General features: G+C 38.4%; 1 protein-coding gene across 1 annotated transcript in view; it reads right to left on the bottom strand.

Moving 5' to 3' along the window:
• Positions 1-16,602, bottom strand: part of CDC73 (cell division cycle 73) — a 165,369-nt gene that overhangs the window by 27,745 nt on the left and 121,022 nt on the right. Inside the window, exons 11-13 of the mRNA XM_074961163.1 lie at positions 11,754-11,811; positions 7,216-7,251; positions 6,924-7,011 (exon numbers count right to left, since the gene is read on the bottom strand). Coding sequence (XP_074817264.1) covers positions 6,924-7,011; positions 7,216-7,251; positions 11,754-11,811 — 182 coding nt within the window. The remainder of the gene's footprint in view (positions 1-6,923; positions 7,012-7,215; positions 7,252-11,753; positions 11,812-16,602) is intronic.

Raw genomic sequence — 16,602 nt, 5'->3', positions numbered from 1 at the left:
GTGGGCCTGAAAACGGATTATTGGAGAATGCAAGTTGCATTCTCTCAAAAACCTGGCATTTTCATCCCACTTTGAAAAGACTCAAAAGCAGGCAGCTATGATTAGGTCTCATATTATCATGACTGTACTTTTATAAAATACACCATAATACATTTACTAGTCTACAAAATGTCAAATAAAACTACACTAGACTTGACAATATGAGTGAGCAAGTGCACCAAACCTGCATGTACAAATTATTGTAAGCGGAAATGTATCTTCTTCTGCTTTTGCACGCAAGTATTGCTGGGCTGATGCGTCCCCAATTTTGATAATCAATTCCATACTTATTATTTTAGTATGACTAGGACCTCAGCTCACTACAGTAGTAGGTGCAGTATAAGAACCTAAATAGAACAAAATAAGAGCAGGACGAGGCAAAGAATGATATATATTCACCAAAGAGAAAACCACAGGAAAATATTAAGTTACTAGCTAGTGAGGGGTCTGGAATGCTTTCATACTTTTTACTTTAAAAAAAATATTGTCAGGACAGTCCTCTTCTAATCAACCATTTTTGGTACACTGTACATGGGTAGAAACTGGAACAGTAAACTACCAAACTGTTGAAATGCATAATGTTATGAATTCTATCGTTTCCTACAGTTTTAAAAAATAAACTGCAGATGCTTCTGTCTGCAAATGGAATGTTGGCATCTGAGAAGACTTCCAAGGAAGGTTGTTTTAGTATGCAGACTACACACAAAAATGATGCATATTTTACATATACAAGCTCAATTTTAACTCCATTTTATTATAAGTTTAAATGATTCAGCTTTAAGTACAAGAAGTAAAACTAAAATTAGTTCTAAAATAAAGACTTGGACAGGATCCATCTGTATGATGACCAAATAGGAAAGGCCTAGCCAAACATTCCTGTGCTTACAAACAAACTTTTTAAAAAAATCTAAACACTGGAAAATGCACTGGGTCCTTTTAGGGATTATCTACAAATATACAGTTGTAAGCACAGTTGACTACAGCTTGCAATTGACAAACTTATGTTTGGCCATCCAACATATTAAAAGTCTAACTGTTTTAAAGTTCAGACACACAAGGTGAGAGACATCTTGCCTCTCTAATAATCTGAGAGAAACAGCTACAATATTACTATAAACAGGTTTTAAAAATTGACCATTAATAGTCCCCTTTATGATTTTTCAGTTTTTCCTCCTAGTTTTTTTTTATAAATCTAATCAAGAAAGTTAACTCTTCATATCTATTCAGAATCCAACACTCCAAAAATTGGCACACAAAGCTGTCACATAAGTAAGCACTGTGTTTTATACACAAACTTTTATGAATAAGAGACTAAAATGAATACAGCTTCATTAATTCTTACTTCAATTGCCAATGCCACTCACGTTCTTACAAAAGCCTGGCACTTTTAGGTCTCATATTATCATGACTGTACTTTTATAAAACACACCACAACACATTTACTAGTCTACAAAGTGTCAAATAAAACCAAACTAAACTTGACAAAGTAAGTGAGCGAAGGACATTTTATAATGCATTATCCCTGGGACTTTCTTGCAACTTGTTCACTTAACAGCAGATTTGTAAAGTTTGATAAGCCACACTCTCTCTCGTTCACTAGTGTGAATTAGTACAGTTCCACTGTAACTAGTAATCACTTCAAAGGCCTTGCTTACACTAGGACTTTACCACAGATTGAAACGGAGTGGAGACTACTGCTATTCGTGGATTATGAGGTTTCTCATCACAGAATCCCAGAGACTGATAGACAAGAGGCCAGTTATGAATCTTCAGAAGTCTACATGTTGGGCATATATACCCTTTATACCTTCATATATTACTCCTTCTAGAGTTGATGCTGTGCATAGTCAATCCCCCATTCTAACATAGTCGCTCTCTTTCCCTTCCTTGGCAGCTATTACACTCTAGTCCAAATTTTGTACTTCAAAGTGCAATGCTAAAATTATATGATGGCAACTAAACATTTTTTAGTGAATTATATCAGTGTTGGCATCAAAAATTAACATAATGGTTACACTATGGTCTTTAATTTGCATCTTGCAAATACAATTTTAGTTTCATTTCTGTTCTATATATCCTGTGGCAAAATGTGGCCTCCAAACATGCTTTAGCATTAGCAGTTCTCAACACACAAAAAAAATGGGTTAGAAAGCTGCCAAGGGTAATATTTATGGGTAGCAGATTGAAAAAAAATTAAATACTTGGCACTTATAAATAAGCAGGTGTCCTTTATTATTTCTTCTAAAGAGACATGCTCTCTGCAAAGAATAAAAATTAAGCATTGCTAACAGGTGGATACAACATGTGTCTCCAGGTGTCCCTCATGAACAGTTACAGCTCTGATAAGTGTGTCCAAACAGATTTCTTGAAAATTAATCAAGTATTTGCACCAGTAACAGCCTTCTTGTTTGTAATTACTTTTGTAATTATGTTACCCTTCCCATTTTCCATTTGTTTATGCAAAACAACCAACAACACTGGTTGACACTGCTTGACTTGATAACTTAGTGTAACTATACATGCTATCAGCTAAAAGATTAAGTTAAAAGGAAAACCTTGGCTAGCGACGTACATGCTCCCCAGAAAACAAGTGACAACTATGGAACTAAACTCCCCAAGCAACACTAAAGTCTATTAACACTCAACATAATCACCTTTAGAAGAGTTACTATGATTCACAAGCATTATGTGGGAGGAGAGGCTGATTAAACTATTAACTAGAGCAGCATTTTAAGTAGTCGTTGACCAGTAAATTAAAGTATTGTGCTGTGTGAAAGTAGTGTTCCGATTAAGTCATTTGTATTAAAATATATGCAAAGGAAGCAAGTGTATCCCACTTTTGCTACAGTTGGTCATCTACAAAATTCAATTGTGACAGACACAGTTACTATGGGTGATGACAGCAATTCTGACTTGGCACTGGATTTAGAAGAGAACATTAAAATGCAATAAAAAACTATGAAGACAAAAGAAAGATAGAGTTATGTAAATGAAGATTATTTTCCCAGATATAAAGGTTAGTTTATAGTTAAAAGGTATTAAATACAGACCAATACCCTTAAAACCAATGTTGTTTTTATAAATAGAGATGTCTCACAAATATTACACAGACAGGAACTGCAAAAGTAGCGTTATTTGTGGAACCTTGTCAGGGAGCCTGTATTACCACCCTGAATCAATGTAACTATGCTGCCTAAAGAAGTGGGGATGATGGTGCAAGCAGAAGAAGAGGGATCGCTAATGGGAAGAATAAAAAAAAATGCACAGAATTTATGTGTATGCAACTTCCTCTCCATGTCCCTATAAACCATTTTCTTCTCCACATTCTTATAAACCAAAAGTCAGTATGTAAATGAATCAGATATTGCCATTAGATTCATGCTGTGTACAGCTTTACATTCTAGACTAGTATAAATACCCACCTGCTGAAGTGAAAAAACAGATTGACAGAGCCAGAAGAGTACCCAGAAGTCACCTACTACAGGACAGGCCCAACACAGAAAACAACAGAACGCCACTACCTGTCACCTTCAGCCCCCAACTAAAACATCTCCAGCACATCATCGAAGATCTACAACCTATCTTGAAAAATGATCCCCCACTCTCACAGATCTTGGGAGACAGACCAGCCCTCGCTTACAGACAGCCCCCCAACCTGAAGCAAATACTCACCAGCAACAGCACACCACACAACAAAAACACTAACCCAGGAACCTATCCTTGCAACAAAGCCCGATGCCAACTCTGCCACATATTTATTCAAGTGACACCATCACAGTACCTAATCACATTAGCCACGCCATCAGGGGCTCGTTCACCTGCACATCTACCAATGTGATATATGCCATCATGTGCCAGCAATGCCCTTCTGCCATGTATATTGGCCAAAACGGACACACTCTACGCAAAAGAATAAATGAACACAAATCTGACATCAGGAATCATAACATTCAAAAACCGGTAGGAGAACACTTCAGCTCTGGCCACTCAGTAACAGATTTAAAGGTGGCAATTTTGCAACAGAAAAGCTTCAAAAACAGACTCCAATGAGAAACTGCTGAGTTTGAATTAATATGCAAACTAGATACCATTAACTTGGGTTTGAATAGAGACTAGGAATGGCTGGGTCATTACACATATTGAATCTACTTCCCCGTGTTAAGTATCCTCACACCTTCTTGTCAACTGTCTAAATGGGCCCTCTTGATTATCACTGCAAAAGTTTTTTTTCTCCTGCTGATAATAGCTCATCTTAACTAATTAACCTCTCACAGTTTGTATGATAACGTCCAACAATACATCTTACTATATGTTCCATTCTATGCATCCGATGAAGTGGGCTGTAGCCCATGAAAGCTTACGCTCAAATAAATGTGTTAATCTCTAAGGTGCCACAAGTACTCCAACTACATTTACTGTAATTAAGGCAAATTAGTTTGGTTACTGTTTAAAGTTAGAAAAAATAGGAGTATGATTTACAGACTTTTTTGAAGTTTACAAAGTATTAATGTGCAGCCAATGTTTCATTTTACAGTCTTTGATGGCCAGTAGAAGGGCAATAGCTTGGAAAGCTGAAAGTAGTATCAAATTAGCTGAAAAGGGGCTCTGACAGTCACAGCAAATTAAACTGTTTTCTTGAATCCTTTTCTTCCACTTCCAGTTTATAGAATTTGCCTTCTCCCTCAATCTTTTTTTTTTTTTTTGTCCCTTTTACACACACTAAGGGCATGGCTACACTTGCAGATGTAGAGCGCTTTTAGTTAAACCAGCCTTCATAGAGTGCAATAGGGAAAGTGCTGCAATCTGTCCACACTAACAGCTACAAGCACATTGCCGTGGCCACATTAGCAGCTCTTGCAATGCTCTATCCCAGCATGCAAGTGGCTGCAACGTGCTTTTCAAATGCGAGGGGTGGGGTGGAGTGTGACGTGGAGTGTCTCATGTCTATGTGGGGGGAGAGAGAGTGGGTTTTTGGGGGTGCTGAGAGCATGTCAGCATGCTGTCTTGTAAGTTCAGACAGCAGCAGACCCTCCCCCTCCCCCCCCGCCTCTCTCTCAGACACAGCATTCCACAGTAATGGTTGCTTTGTCTTGGAGCAGATAAGCATGCCGGCTGTCAGAAATGGAGCTTTCAAAGGGCATATCCACATTCCTACAGCGAGGTCAAAACAATGAGAATAGTGGCCACTTGAGTTAAGGGGATTATGGGATGTTTCCAGAGGCTGATCACAGCGCAGTAATGCAACACTTCGTTCACACTGACACCCAGGCGTTTCAGCCAAGGCGCAACAAGCATTAATCTTCTCGCTGAGGTGGAGCACCAGGAGCACTCTAGCCATGGAGTCAGAGTGCTCTACGTGCCTTGCCAGCGTGGATGGTTAGTGAGCTAGGGCACCTGGGGCTGCTTTAATGCGCTCTAACTCGCAAGTGTAGCCAAGCCCTTAACGTGTGTTTAACCTCTCCCATTAACCTTCTCTTCCTTTACTTCTGTAGAAAGCAGATTATTTGTGTTACAGTGTTCAGATTACTCTTAGGGCTAGTTTACTCAGAAAAGTTAAATCATTTTAACTATACTGGTACAGTTAAGGTGGTACAACTGCCCCAGTGTGTACACAGTTATTCCTGCATAAAAGTGCTTCATACTGATATAGCTATTTCCATACACTCTATAAGACACCTTTATACCAGTATAACTGGATCCAGACTAAAGACTGTACTGGTATAACTTTTTTCCATTAAAAATCACACTCTCTCTAACCAAAATAGTTTTACCAGTACAGTACAAGCCTTTAGTCCAGGTTCTAGGCTCAGAAAATCCACAGAATATTTCTACTGGTTGCTGCAACACTTCACAAGAATTTCTGTAGGTTCACTGCAATGAGCACATGCTCATACTGCACCTTCAATGCCAACTACTTCAGTTCATAAACTAATTAGTTCATAAACGAATTCATGTTTGGTTTTCTTTGGTGAGCCGTGATTGGGTACATTTGGAGTTCAGACACCTCAAAGTGCACAATATAGCCTCAAATGTAGCCTCTGAGGGCAACAACTTGCCATGTCTCAGCAAGGAAAAAAAAAATCACTTCTAAAGAACACAGCATATAATTTATAAAGGGCTCCACTAATGAAGTGTTAATAGCGGGGAAAGAAATGTCCTTTTAATTTTTTTAGTAGTTGCCATCAAGCAAATATTACTACTACTTTTAGACCCACGGAAGTAATGGCTGGTGAGACATATGCAACTTTGCACATTATGATCTACTGATCTATTACTTTTTTAACCAGAAGGGTAGTTAGTTACACTGGAATAGCAGTTGGTTCAGCTATGCTGAGTTTGATTTTAGACTGTCAGTCGGATGTGCTTCTATAAGAAACAGCTATCATAATATTATAGCATCATGGTTCGCATGGTATGAAAATGATGGGAGAATTTATTAGTTCCACAGTATTTCTATGTGCTAATTTACTTTGCTATAAATATTTCAAATTCTTGCTTTACTTCTATTTTTTAGTAACACATGAACTCACCCATTCTTTGTGTGAATTACAACTCATTCCCCATTTAGCAATGATTTAGAGAATGGGTAAAATTTACCATTTAAAAACCAGAGGAGTGAAAAAGTCTGCCCTTAGAAATTAACACTTCCTTCCATTCAATGTATTTAGTTGGTTCAGAGGTCATCATTCTTGCAAACAACATTCATACTAATACTTTTACCTACCATTCAAGGATGCCTATGCTTTCTTTACAATTTGGACTGTAAAATTAAAATTCAGTTGTCAGGAGATAATAGATACTGCTTCTTGAATAATTACTACTCTGGCTATATCTTTATATCTGAAGACAATCTTTTATAAGGCATATTTTAGTCAGCTACTTACTTTAAATCCTGTAGAAGGTCTTTTGCATTAAGCATAGTTATTAAAGAAGTTGTAGCTGCTGGAATAATGATTATGGGCGTTCGAGATCCTGTAGAGAGAATAAAAAAAGGCAAATATAATTTTAACAAAATGTAATTACAAAATTTTATCACTTGCCTTACAGCACAAAATTGCGAAAGAATATCAAAATCCACTCCGTCTTTATCATTCTCAATTCAGGATAAAAAAAAAAGAGTATATTTACATGAAGGTTTGCCTTTATAAAAGGGACTCATAGCTATAGGTAACTCACCTTTTTTCTGGTTTGGAGGTGGTCTTGCTTGGGAAACTGTAAAACAGAAAATATTAGTGACTGACTGACATAGGAGTAACTGTCTACCAAGGTGAACAAAGGTGAACAATCTAGCTATTGGTATTTGGAGGATAAACATCTTTGGTATTAATAAAATAATCCTGAAACATAGTTAAATCTACCTAGGTGAAAAAGTTTACTGGAACTAATCCATACACTTTTCTCTTGCCCTTCCCCATCTCATATCAACAGAACACCACACACTACTAAGGATTTTTAATGGCAGAAAGTTGCATTTCATTGTGTATGATGTGGGACTGAGTTGAGGATCTATGCATGAAGAAATAATCTTCCCAGAGCCTCATCTTTTTACTGGTGGCAGTGGTAACAAATAGCAGTATGAAAACTTGGTTGCCCTTTAATACAGAGTTCACAATTGCCAAATTTGATTGTCAGGGCACGTTTCGTGTCCCCAACAATCTGGATTGGGTGAGCTCCTCAGATGTCAGGTACAATAAAGCACAGCAGATAGGCATAGCAGCCCTCAGGCTGAAAAGCTGGCCAGAAATCATCAAGAAGATTTAACAAATGCATTATGGTAGAAATCCCTTCAATAGATGGGGAACATATTCCGTAAGCTTGGACACAGGGTTTTCTCTTCTTTCCAAAGTTTTGTTTTCAGGCTTCCAAGTTCAGTGACCTGCTCACGTGGGAGATATTCCAGTTCAAGCGTGGAGTTATTTCATGGATAGAAAATGCATGCCGCCATGGCTCACTTTAAACAACCTGGTAAAATCAGACAGAGACCCACTATGAAAGTTTTACGGTAATGAGCTCTCTTCTAATACATTAGTTTTCTTTGGCCATTTCTTCCAATTATGCCAGCTCAGGTCAAGATAAAACAGTGCTGGCCTTGGTACTATGAATGAATAGGTTGGCTTGCTGTTGATTAGTACTCTCATAGATTACTTTTCCGTGAAGAGTTCACAACATTTTCAGGACTCCAAACAAACTTGCTGCTGAGGATGAGAATTCTTATCATAAGGGTTTAGCCTAGTTTAGAAATTAGAGAAATACCTTCAAGTCACAACTGGTACTAAGCACAACAAATTTCTTTAATTGATTTCCAGTGTTGTAACACACCGATTCATGCTTATTTATGACCAACTGTTTCAACTTAATATGCACCACACACACACACACACCCCTACTGTCAGAAGATAGGGACCATAGTTTAAATTTTCTCTACCTGACACTGTCAAAACCATGGAAATAATTGGTCACGCCACTTTTAACTATAAGGTCTGCAATGGTTTAGTAACTTCATTAATTATTAAAAAAAAGCCACTTTAAAGGTTAAAATAATCCCAAATAAACATTGTTTCTTTCTGGAAGGCATGAAGCTATTTGTCGACCTGGTTTTAACGTTAAATAAACTATTCTATACAATAAATAAAAATATATAAAAAATTCTAAAATTTAACCAAAAAAATCTGAAATGATAGGTCTCTAGCTCAAGTGTGACAAAATACTTTCATTTGATGGACCGAGCAAACATTCCTATGCTATAGAAGGACAACATTCTCCTGCTCTGCTATTAGCCTAATATTTTAAAAGATGAGGAAACAAAGTGTCCCAGAATGGGCATGATATGAACCCATTTTGGAGCAGAAATCCAAGAGACATACTTGCTCCAGATCCTTAATACCTCTGTTCTTAATTCTCTTTGCACCTTACAATATACAGAAGGCTAACTAGGGGGCAACACCAACATAACCTTTTTTAATATACAAATAAACAGGTCTGCCATTTAACACGTGTGAAATTTCATCTAGCACTGTGGCCATGTTGATGACAGTGGTTTATCCATTTGCATTTCTGCTCTTGCTATTTCTACCCTTTTCATATCCTTGTTTGTCAGTTCCAAATACATTCATATTCTCAACAGCCCTAGTCAGATAAATATGACAGACAGGGTGACCTTTCTAGCACTGAAACGACTGGGAAGATAAAAAAAGAACAAAAGGAATCACAACAACACAGCACAATCTAAAAACAATTTAGAATAGTATTCAATACTTAATAGACTTTCATGGCGAAACTATTTTACAAAAGCAAATCTTTAAGCATTACTTTCATTAAAAAGATCCCAAGGAATTAACAAGGTATATATCCACATCTGGTGATCTACCCAGGCCACACAAAGCAGTAGTTTTACATTTTGCTTTAGCAACATCACTATTCACTGCTTTGTGAAAAGCTTAAAAGAGAATCACTAAATTTGACAAAGCTATGAAAAAAAATTCTTGCATAACACTTCCCAAAACAATATGGCCTTGGCAAACATCTTCACAGTATCTACACCTGACCAAGTCCCGTAAACAAGTTTCCCCCAATCTTTCAAAATTTACCAGTTGTAACAGTCCACTTCTCTCAATGTGTGTACTTAACATGAGCAAATCAATGACTACCACATTATGCTAAGGCACTAGGGAATATCACAGATTACAAAATTAAAGGGGAGAAGAGAAAATAAGTATGGTGTTCCTGGGGGCATTCTGCACCAAAACAATTAAAAATTCTGTGCACAATATTTTAAAATTCTGCAAATGTTATTTGTCAAAATACTACTACATAATCATACCAGTTTCAATTATTTTGGTAATGTATTTCAAGATACATGTCAAGTATGTCTGATTCCCCCAGGAGCAGAGAGTTAAGGAAACCCCTATGACAACGCAGTTCCTGTTTCCCTGCCCCTTTCCCCTCACCAGAGCCCAGCTACCCCCCACCTGCCCCCAAACCTCCACCATGGGACCCGCTCAGCCCCCACCCAAGTCCAAGGATCCAGAGGGAGAAACATCCTGATGCTTGGTCCCAGGGTTGCATGAAGTTCCCTGCACACTGCCCCCTCCTTCCCTCAGGGCATGCTGGGAACTACAGCTGCCAGGAACCCTCTAACTCCCTCCTCCTCCCCCGAGCAGTGTCTTCTATGTGTGAGCTGGGCTCTGCCAGGACCCCTAGCGGTGGCTAGCAGCACTGCAGCCCATTTCTGTTGGGGAAAGGAAATTCTGCGCGCTCGTTAATTTCTACAAAATTCTGCATTGCGCAGAGGCGCAGAATTCCTCCAGGAGTAGTATGGGTTTCAGTATAGTGGGGGCCAATATTAGTCTGAGACACTGTACTGTTTGGGTTGGGATTGTTAAATGGCTTCTAGGTATACTTAGTCTTGCCTCAAAATGGGGAGATGTTCTAGATGATCTTTCAAGGTCCCTTCCAGCCCTACATTTTTATGATTCTATGATTTTGATGCACAATATGTTGTGTGTTATGATCCCATCAGTAATGATTGGGGGGGGGGGGATTTTGTGGTCCACAATTCTAGTAAGAGTTTTTGCTCCTGCCCCACTACACCAGTTTTCGATTTTAGTCAACACCCTTCCACTATACCTCCACTCCCTGAATCTGTCCCTTTCATCCCCCTCATATCCCTGATTTTTCTCTCAAACCCACTGTCTCCCACTCTCACATTTTCCTGTGCTCTTACTCCTCTCCCATCAATTCCTCTGGTCTCCCAAAACACAAAAGCTGTCTTAGCATGTAAGCCACCAATATTGTAAGGTATTCAAAGGTATTCTTAGCTGGGGTTCTAAGAACTACCATAACACTAATTCTACTAATACTAATAATATCTGGATAGCACCTATCACATTTGTGGATGCTTAGTGAACAACAAGAAAGGGAATTTGTGGAAAGGTTCTTGAAAATTAATAGGAGTGCCCAATGCATGACTAAGAAATAAATCATGCCAGGATGGCATTTCTCCCCACTCTTATCACTGGGCCAAGAAAGTGCTTGGAAGAACTATACTATCACTGAACGCATTTGTACCAGTTACCAGATTTTTCCTAGCTCTAACAGGTGTAGTCATATTAAAACTTTGTCATGGAAGTAGTGGTAAATAGAATGACTGCTTGATTTCAACATTTTAGCTGCCAGTCTCAAGAACTACAGAATAGAAATTTAATACTACACACCATTTCAATGCTGGTATTAAATGTTTTCAGACAGTATAAAGCATAGGGGTTTTTTGCTTTAATGGTTCATAAGAAATCAGCTGTTGAATTCAACTCAAAATACCACCCCCACCCCACACAAATACCTTAAGTTTTGGGCACCAGTAGCTCCTGAATTGCTAGGTCTAGAAATAAAAGTTTTATGGTGTGCCAAAGTTGGATTTCAAAGCATTCCAAGAGTATATGGTATTTGATTCTAGCTATGGTAGTTCACAAGAAGTCAGACTGTAAAACTGCCACTAGTCCATCAACCTAGCAGTGCTATTTCTGTACTAGTTCAGGGTGAGCATAGCTAATCCCAGTCCTTGGACCACTGCAACGATAATATGTTAATTAATACACAGTGGCTATATATTTCCAATACACATCTTAACAAAATGTATAAGGATTTTAGCTACAATCTTGTCCTAACTCAAAATGCTTTCATTCCAGATAATACACAAATAAAGTAATTCTGTTTACCTGGTCTTGGCACAGGCTGTGCTGCTGGGGTTTGAGTTTTCCTGGCAGAAGCACCTTCCTTTAAAAAGAAAAAAAAAGAAGAGTTAACATTTACATGAATGGCTTTTCTCTTATTCAGATTTCCTTTTAGTTAAATGTAAAACAGCTTTTTAATGATGTTTAGGACACAACATTCTACCAACAACTAAATATGCAGAAAACTCTTCACAACCACTGTTTTGGACTTAAAAAGTCTGAAAATTAAAAATAAAACCTCTTTGCACGTTAATGGTCTATCCAAGGGAGGTCAGTGTCATTAGATAGGGCAACTGAAGCAGAGAGGTGAAGTGACTTGTCTGCTGGTGTCAAATATAAAGGGAAGGGTAAACACTTTTAAAATCCCTCCTGGCCAGAGGAAAAACTCTTTCACCTGTAAAGGGTTAAGAAGCTAGGATAACCTCACTGGCACCTGACCAAAATGACAAATGAGGAGACAAGATACTTTCAAAGCTGGAGGGGCAGGGGGAGAAACAAAGGTTCTTTCTATCTGTGTGATGCTTTTGCAGGGAACAGGAAAGGAATGGAGTCTTAGAACTTAGTAAGTAATCTAGCTGGATATGCGTTAGATTCTGTTTTGTTTAAATGGCTGATAAAATAAGCTGTGCTGAATGGAATGTATATTCCTGTTTTTGTGTCTTTTTGTATCTTAAGGTTTTGCCTAGAGGGATTCTCTGTCTTTTGAATCTGATTACCCTGTAACGTATTTACCATCCTGATTTTACAGAGGTGTTTACTTTTTTTCTCTTCTATTAAAATTCTTCTTTTAAGAACCTGATTGCTTTTTCATTGTTCTTAAGATCCAAGGGTTTGGGTCTGTGTTCACGTATGCAAATTGGTGAGGATTTTTAACAAGCCTTCCCCAGGAAAGGGGGCGTAGGGTTTGGGGAGGATTTTGGGGGGGAAAGACGTTTCCAAGCGGGCTCTTTCCCAGTTATATATTTGTTAGATGCTTGGTAGTGGCAGCAATAAAGTCCAAGGGCAAAAGGTAAAATGGTTTGTACCTTGGGGAAGTTTTAACCTAAGCTGGTAAAAATAAGCTTAGGGGGTTTTCATGCAGGTCCCCACATCTGAACCCTAGAGTTCAGAGTGGGGAAGGAAACTTGACAGCTGGGAAACCTTGGTCTAGAAGCAGAGCCAGAAATAGAACCCAGGTCTCCTGAGTCCCAGTGCAGGGCACTGCTCTATCCACTAGGAAACAGTGCTTCTCCTTTTACATATGATCACTTGGACAAGATATAATATGTGAATGAAAGTGGATGACTGTCCATATCAAAAACCAAAACTGGTATTATTCTCTGAATCTACTCATGAGATGCTCTGGACTGGAATGTTACGGCCAGGATTTTGAAAGGCATTTCTGTTCTGAAAAGTCCGTATATAAAAACTGTACCTTCTTGCTCAGTACATCTGAGCATGTGTCTTCCCTGTCTTATCTGTTTACTTTAACACAGAAAAACAAATCTGTACCGCCACTCTTTACTCCTGTTCGCTCTGCAGAGCCAACACATTAGCCAAGAGTGAGCCAATTGTAATTGGCTCTGAATCAACAGAGTTGTTTCAAATGGAAGGACAAATTCTGTTCTCATTCCTGTGAACAGATATTGGATATAAAATCCTTAGATAATGCACAAATGCAAAAAGGACTAGCTTAAGTTTACAGATCTGACTGAATAATCATTTTTTGGTATGTAAACTGAGCATACACTTGATCTGGAAATCACTGAGACATTCCAAACACTGAACTGCAAAATACCATTGTTATGAAGTGCTCAGCAACCCTACATGGGGAACGATTTTCAAAAGAGCTGTATGAAAGGGACGTCATCACATGATTCCCACATGGATATGTAAACAAGTAACACGGTGCTCTGTAACTAAGAAAATTCATCAGTAGGAGACTGAAGACCAGGAGCTACAAGATCAATGACACTTTTAAAGTCACACAACCCTCTAAATCTTAACATTTCTCCAATGGAAGTTAAACCCCAATCTTGATCTACAAAACTGTGTGATATGAGCACAAGGATGCATCAGTTGTCAACTTTCTAAAAGGCTCAAATTCAGTCAGACATCTCTCCACTGAAGTTCAAAAGAAAATGCCTGATTAATTACATATGGGTTGGACTCATCTTAGTATACAGTCAGCTTCTCCAACTTCTAAAGCAACTACTCTGCTGCTGACCTTGATGCACGGATTTAACTTCCTTCTTAGAAGAAAAGGATTAATGCTGAATTTCTTTGTGCTGTTTTCGGTTGGTTAAAATACCATGGTCTATGCTGGCTGCTACATTAACTTTAAAAATAATTTTTGCAAGACATGCTGCATCTCTGCTCTGGACAAGCTATTTTTTGCTACTGTCCTTTCAGAGTAACTATTCAACTGCACAGAAATTGATACAAGTCCAAGCATTGCACTCTAAGGGCAAAGCAGCAAGCCAAGCTGGCAAGAGCAAAGGATGGCTACCTTAGAGAGATCCCTTGCAACTAAAGAACAGCTGGAATGTGAGACTCAACACCCCTCTTGTTTCCTGAGAAAGTGAGAAGATTTCCCCAGTCCATTTTACAGGAAAGTCAATGTTGCCACAAAGGGGTTTTAATTGTATATTTTGAATACCACCCTTCATGTTGCCTCCCATAAACTTAATGAGAAAAAAATCCCAAATTAGTAAATTTCCTGAAACACATGGATGGGGGCGTGGGGGGAGAATCATAGCAAGCACCCACAGATAAAGACAAAAGCTCACAAACACAGAAAAAGCCATAGCTACTCAGTTTTAAACAGAGTTTTCGATCATATGTGAGCACTATTCTCTCTGACTTTGTACAGAAGTCCATACTGTTTGATTTTCAGAGAGTAAAGTCAGTCATATTTATACCACATAGCCCTTCCTCAAATCGTTGCCTTGTTTCCCCCATCATATTAATATAATAAATTAATTTAATTATTAATGGGAAAACTTTAAAATACCAGCTAACCAACCTGGAAAAGTCATCTGTTTGTGCATAAGAACACACAGCTCTTATGACCCACCCGCTAAAACATGGCAATAGAAGTAGTGGAAGGTGGGAGAGGAAAGAGTACAGGAATGCAGATGCGACATGCCAAGTTGAAGAAGAAGTCTGCAAACCTCCAGACACATTCTAGCCTGAGAGCAGAGTTTCAGCATTTTGTGACTAAGTTTTTGAGGAAAATCACTAGACTTCCACCCACAGGACTGGGCAAGGCATACTACATTCTTTGTCCCTGCGATATGCTTAACAACTTGAGTACTTCCAGCCAAATATACAGGAAAAAAAAGGAACTAAGTGTAGTAAACTACTCCCATTCATCTCAAATGTGTGTTAACAAATACTAACATTGCCAACTATGTTCACTGCTAGTCATTTTAGCAGAAGCTTCCAGCTAATGGAAAAGGAGGGAAAGGGAGTTAGACTCCCAATTCCCATTCAGTGAGATTTGGTTACCTAACTTCCTTTGGCTGGCATTTTCAAGGGACGAGACATGTTTTTATGCATTGTGGTTGGATATTTAAGTCAGAGAGAGATAGGAGAAAACGTCCGAGGGGAGAAATGTCTCCCCTGTGTTGCTACATCAGCAGAGTAGTTAAGTGAAAAAAGCCCAACAAAACCTGGAAAGCAGCATCCAATACTGAAATGGATTTTGAACGTATGACAAGAGGCACAATTAGCTCTCATCTGACTATATGTTAATGCTACAAGTGATCACTCAATAGCAGAAAGATAAGAAGTTATTTCCTAGAGTATGAAGCCCATTTTATACCATGCAATAACATTCACTAATCTTCCACATTTTAAAGAACCATCATTTAAGCTGCATGGGGAAAATTATGAAACCTGGACGAACACTATACAATAAAGGACCCGTAAGAAAGCAGTACATGCTTGAAATCTTGGATAATACAGGACAAGCAAAAACGAAGTCACCTATTCATTAAACAATCACTCTTCTAGTATTAGCATTGGTTAAAGAGGCAATGAAGCATTGCTAACCACACAGCTCCATTCTCTGACATCCCAATTTCACACCGTGTTCTACGAGCCCTGAGCAAATCCCCACTACACAAACATTATGTTGTAGTTGTCATACTTCTAGCTAGGTTAGACAGGATGGAACTCTTCAATAAAACCACTCCTTAAATCAGTCATAGGAGTCACTAGAGAGAGGGCACACTCAATCCCAAGGCCTGAGAGCAATAACAGCACCTGCCAGCTATACAGGGTGGAGAAGGGAGATTAGGAATCTAAGAGTCAGGCTTGCAAGGCAGTGCTGAGAACTAGCACAAGGCCAGCTCCTAAAAATCCCTCTCCAAGCTACCCTGGATAAATCATTTGTACTTAATGTTAAAACCATATGGCACATTTTGAAAGGACACAGCTAATTCATATTTACTGTAGAACATTACGCACCTTCTTCAAAGGCTAAAAAAGAATTTTTATGATAAACTGTTGTTCTGAACAGCATGCTGTCTCATAGCATCTGTTTTCTGATGGGTAGCACACAGAAATTGGCACTAAGAAGAATTGTACATCTGATTATCTTAGTTTTGTGATCTTGGCATTATGAATTATAATGGCAAACTTTTGTTCTGTAAAACATTTTTTGTAGTTTATATGTACGTGTGGTTTCTTTCTTCAATAGAATATACATACAATGCCAGAATAACATGTATACAAAACTATCCTGAGGGTATTATGATTTCCAAGGGGCATATGTTTTTCCCTGATTTTTCATCTTTATTGTAGAGCAAACCAATGATCAATGATTCACACCTGAAGTCAAAGGAAAAAT

Source organism: Natator depressus, chromosome 8 (genome assembly GCF_965152275.1).
Source record: "Natator depressus isolate rNatDep1 chromosome 8, rNatDep2.hap1, whole genome shotgun sequence".
Lineage (NCBI taxonomy): Eukaryota > Metazoa > Chordata > Testudines > Cheloniidae > Natator > Natator depressus.
The sequence above is the reverse complement of the archived record's forward strand: the minus strand, read 5'-3'. Positions and strand labels throughout refer to the sequence as shown.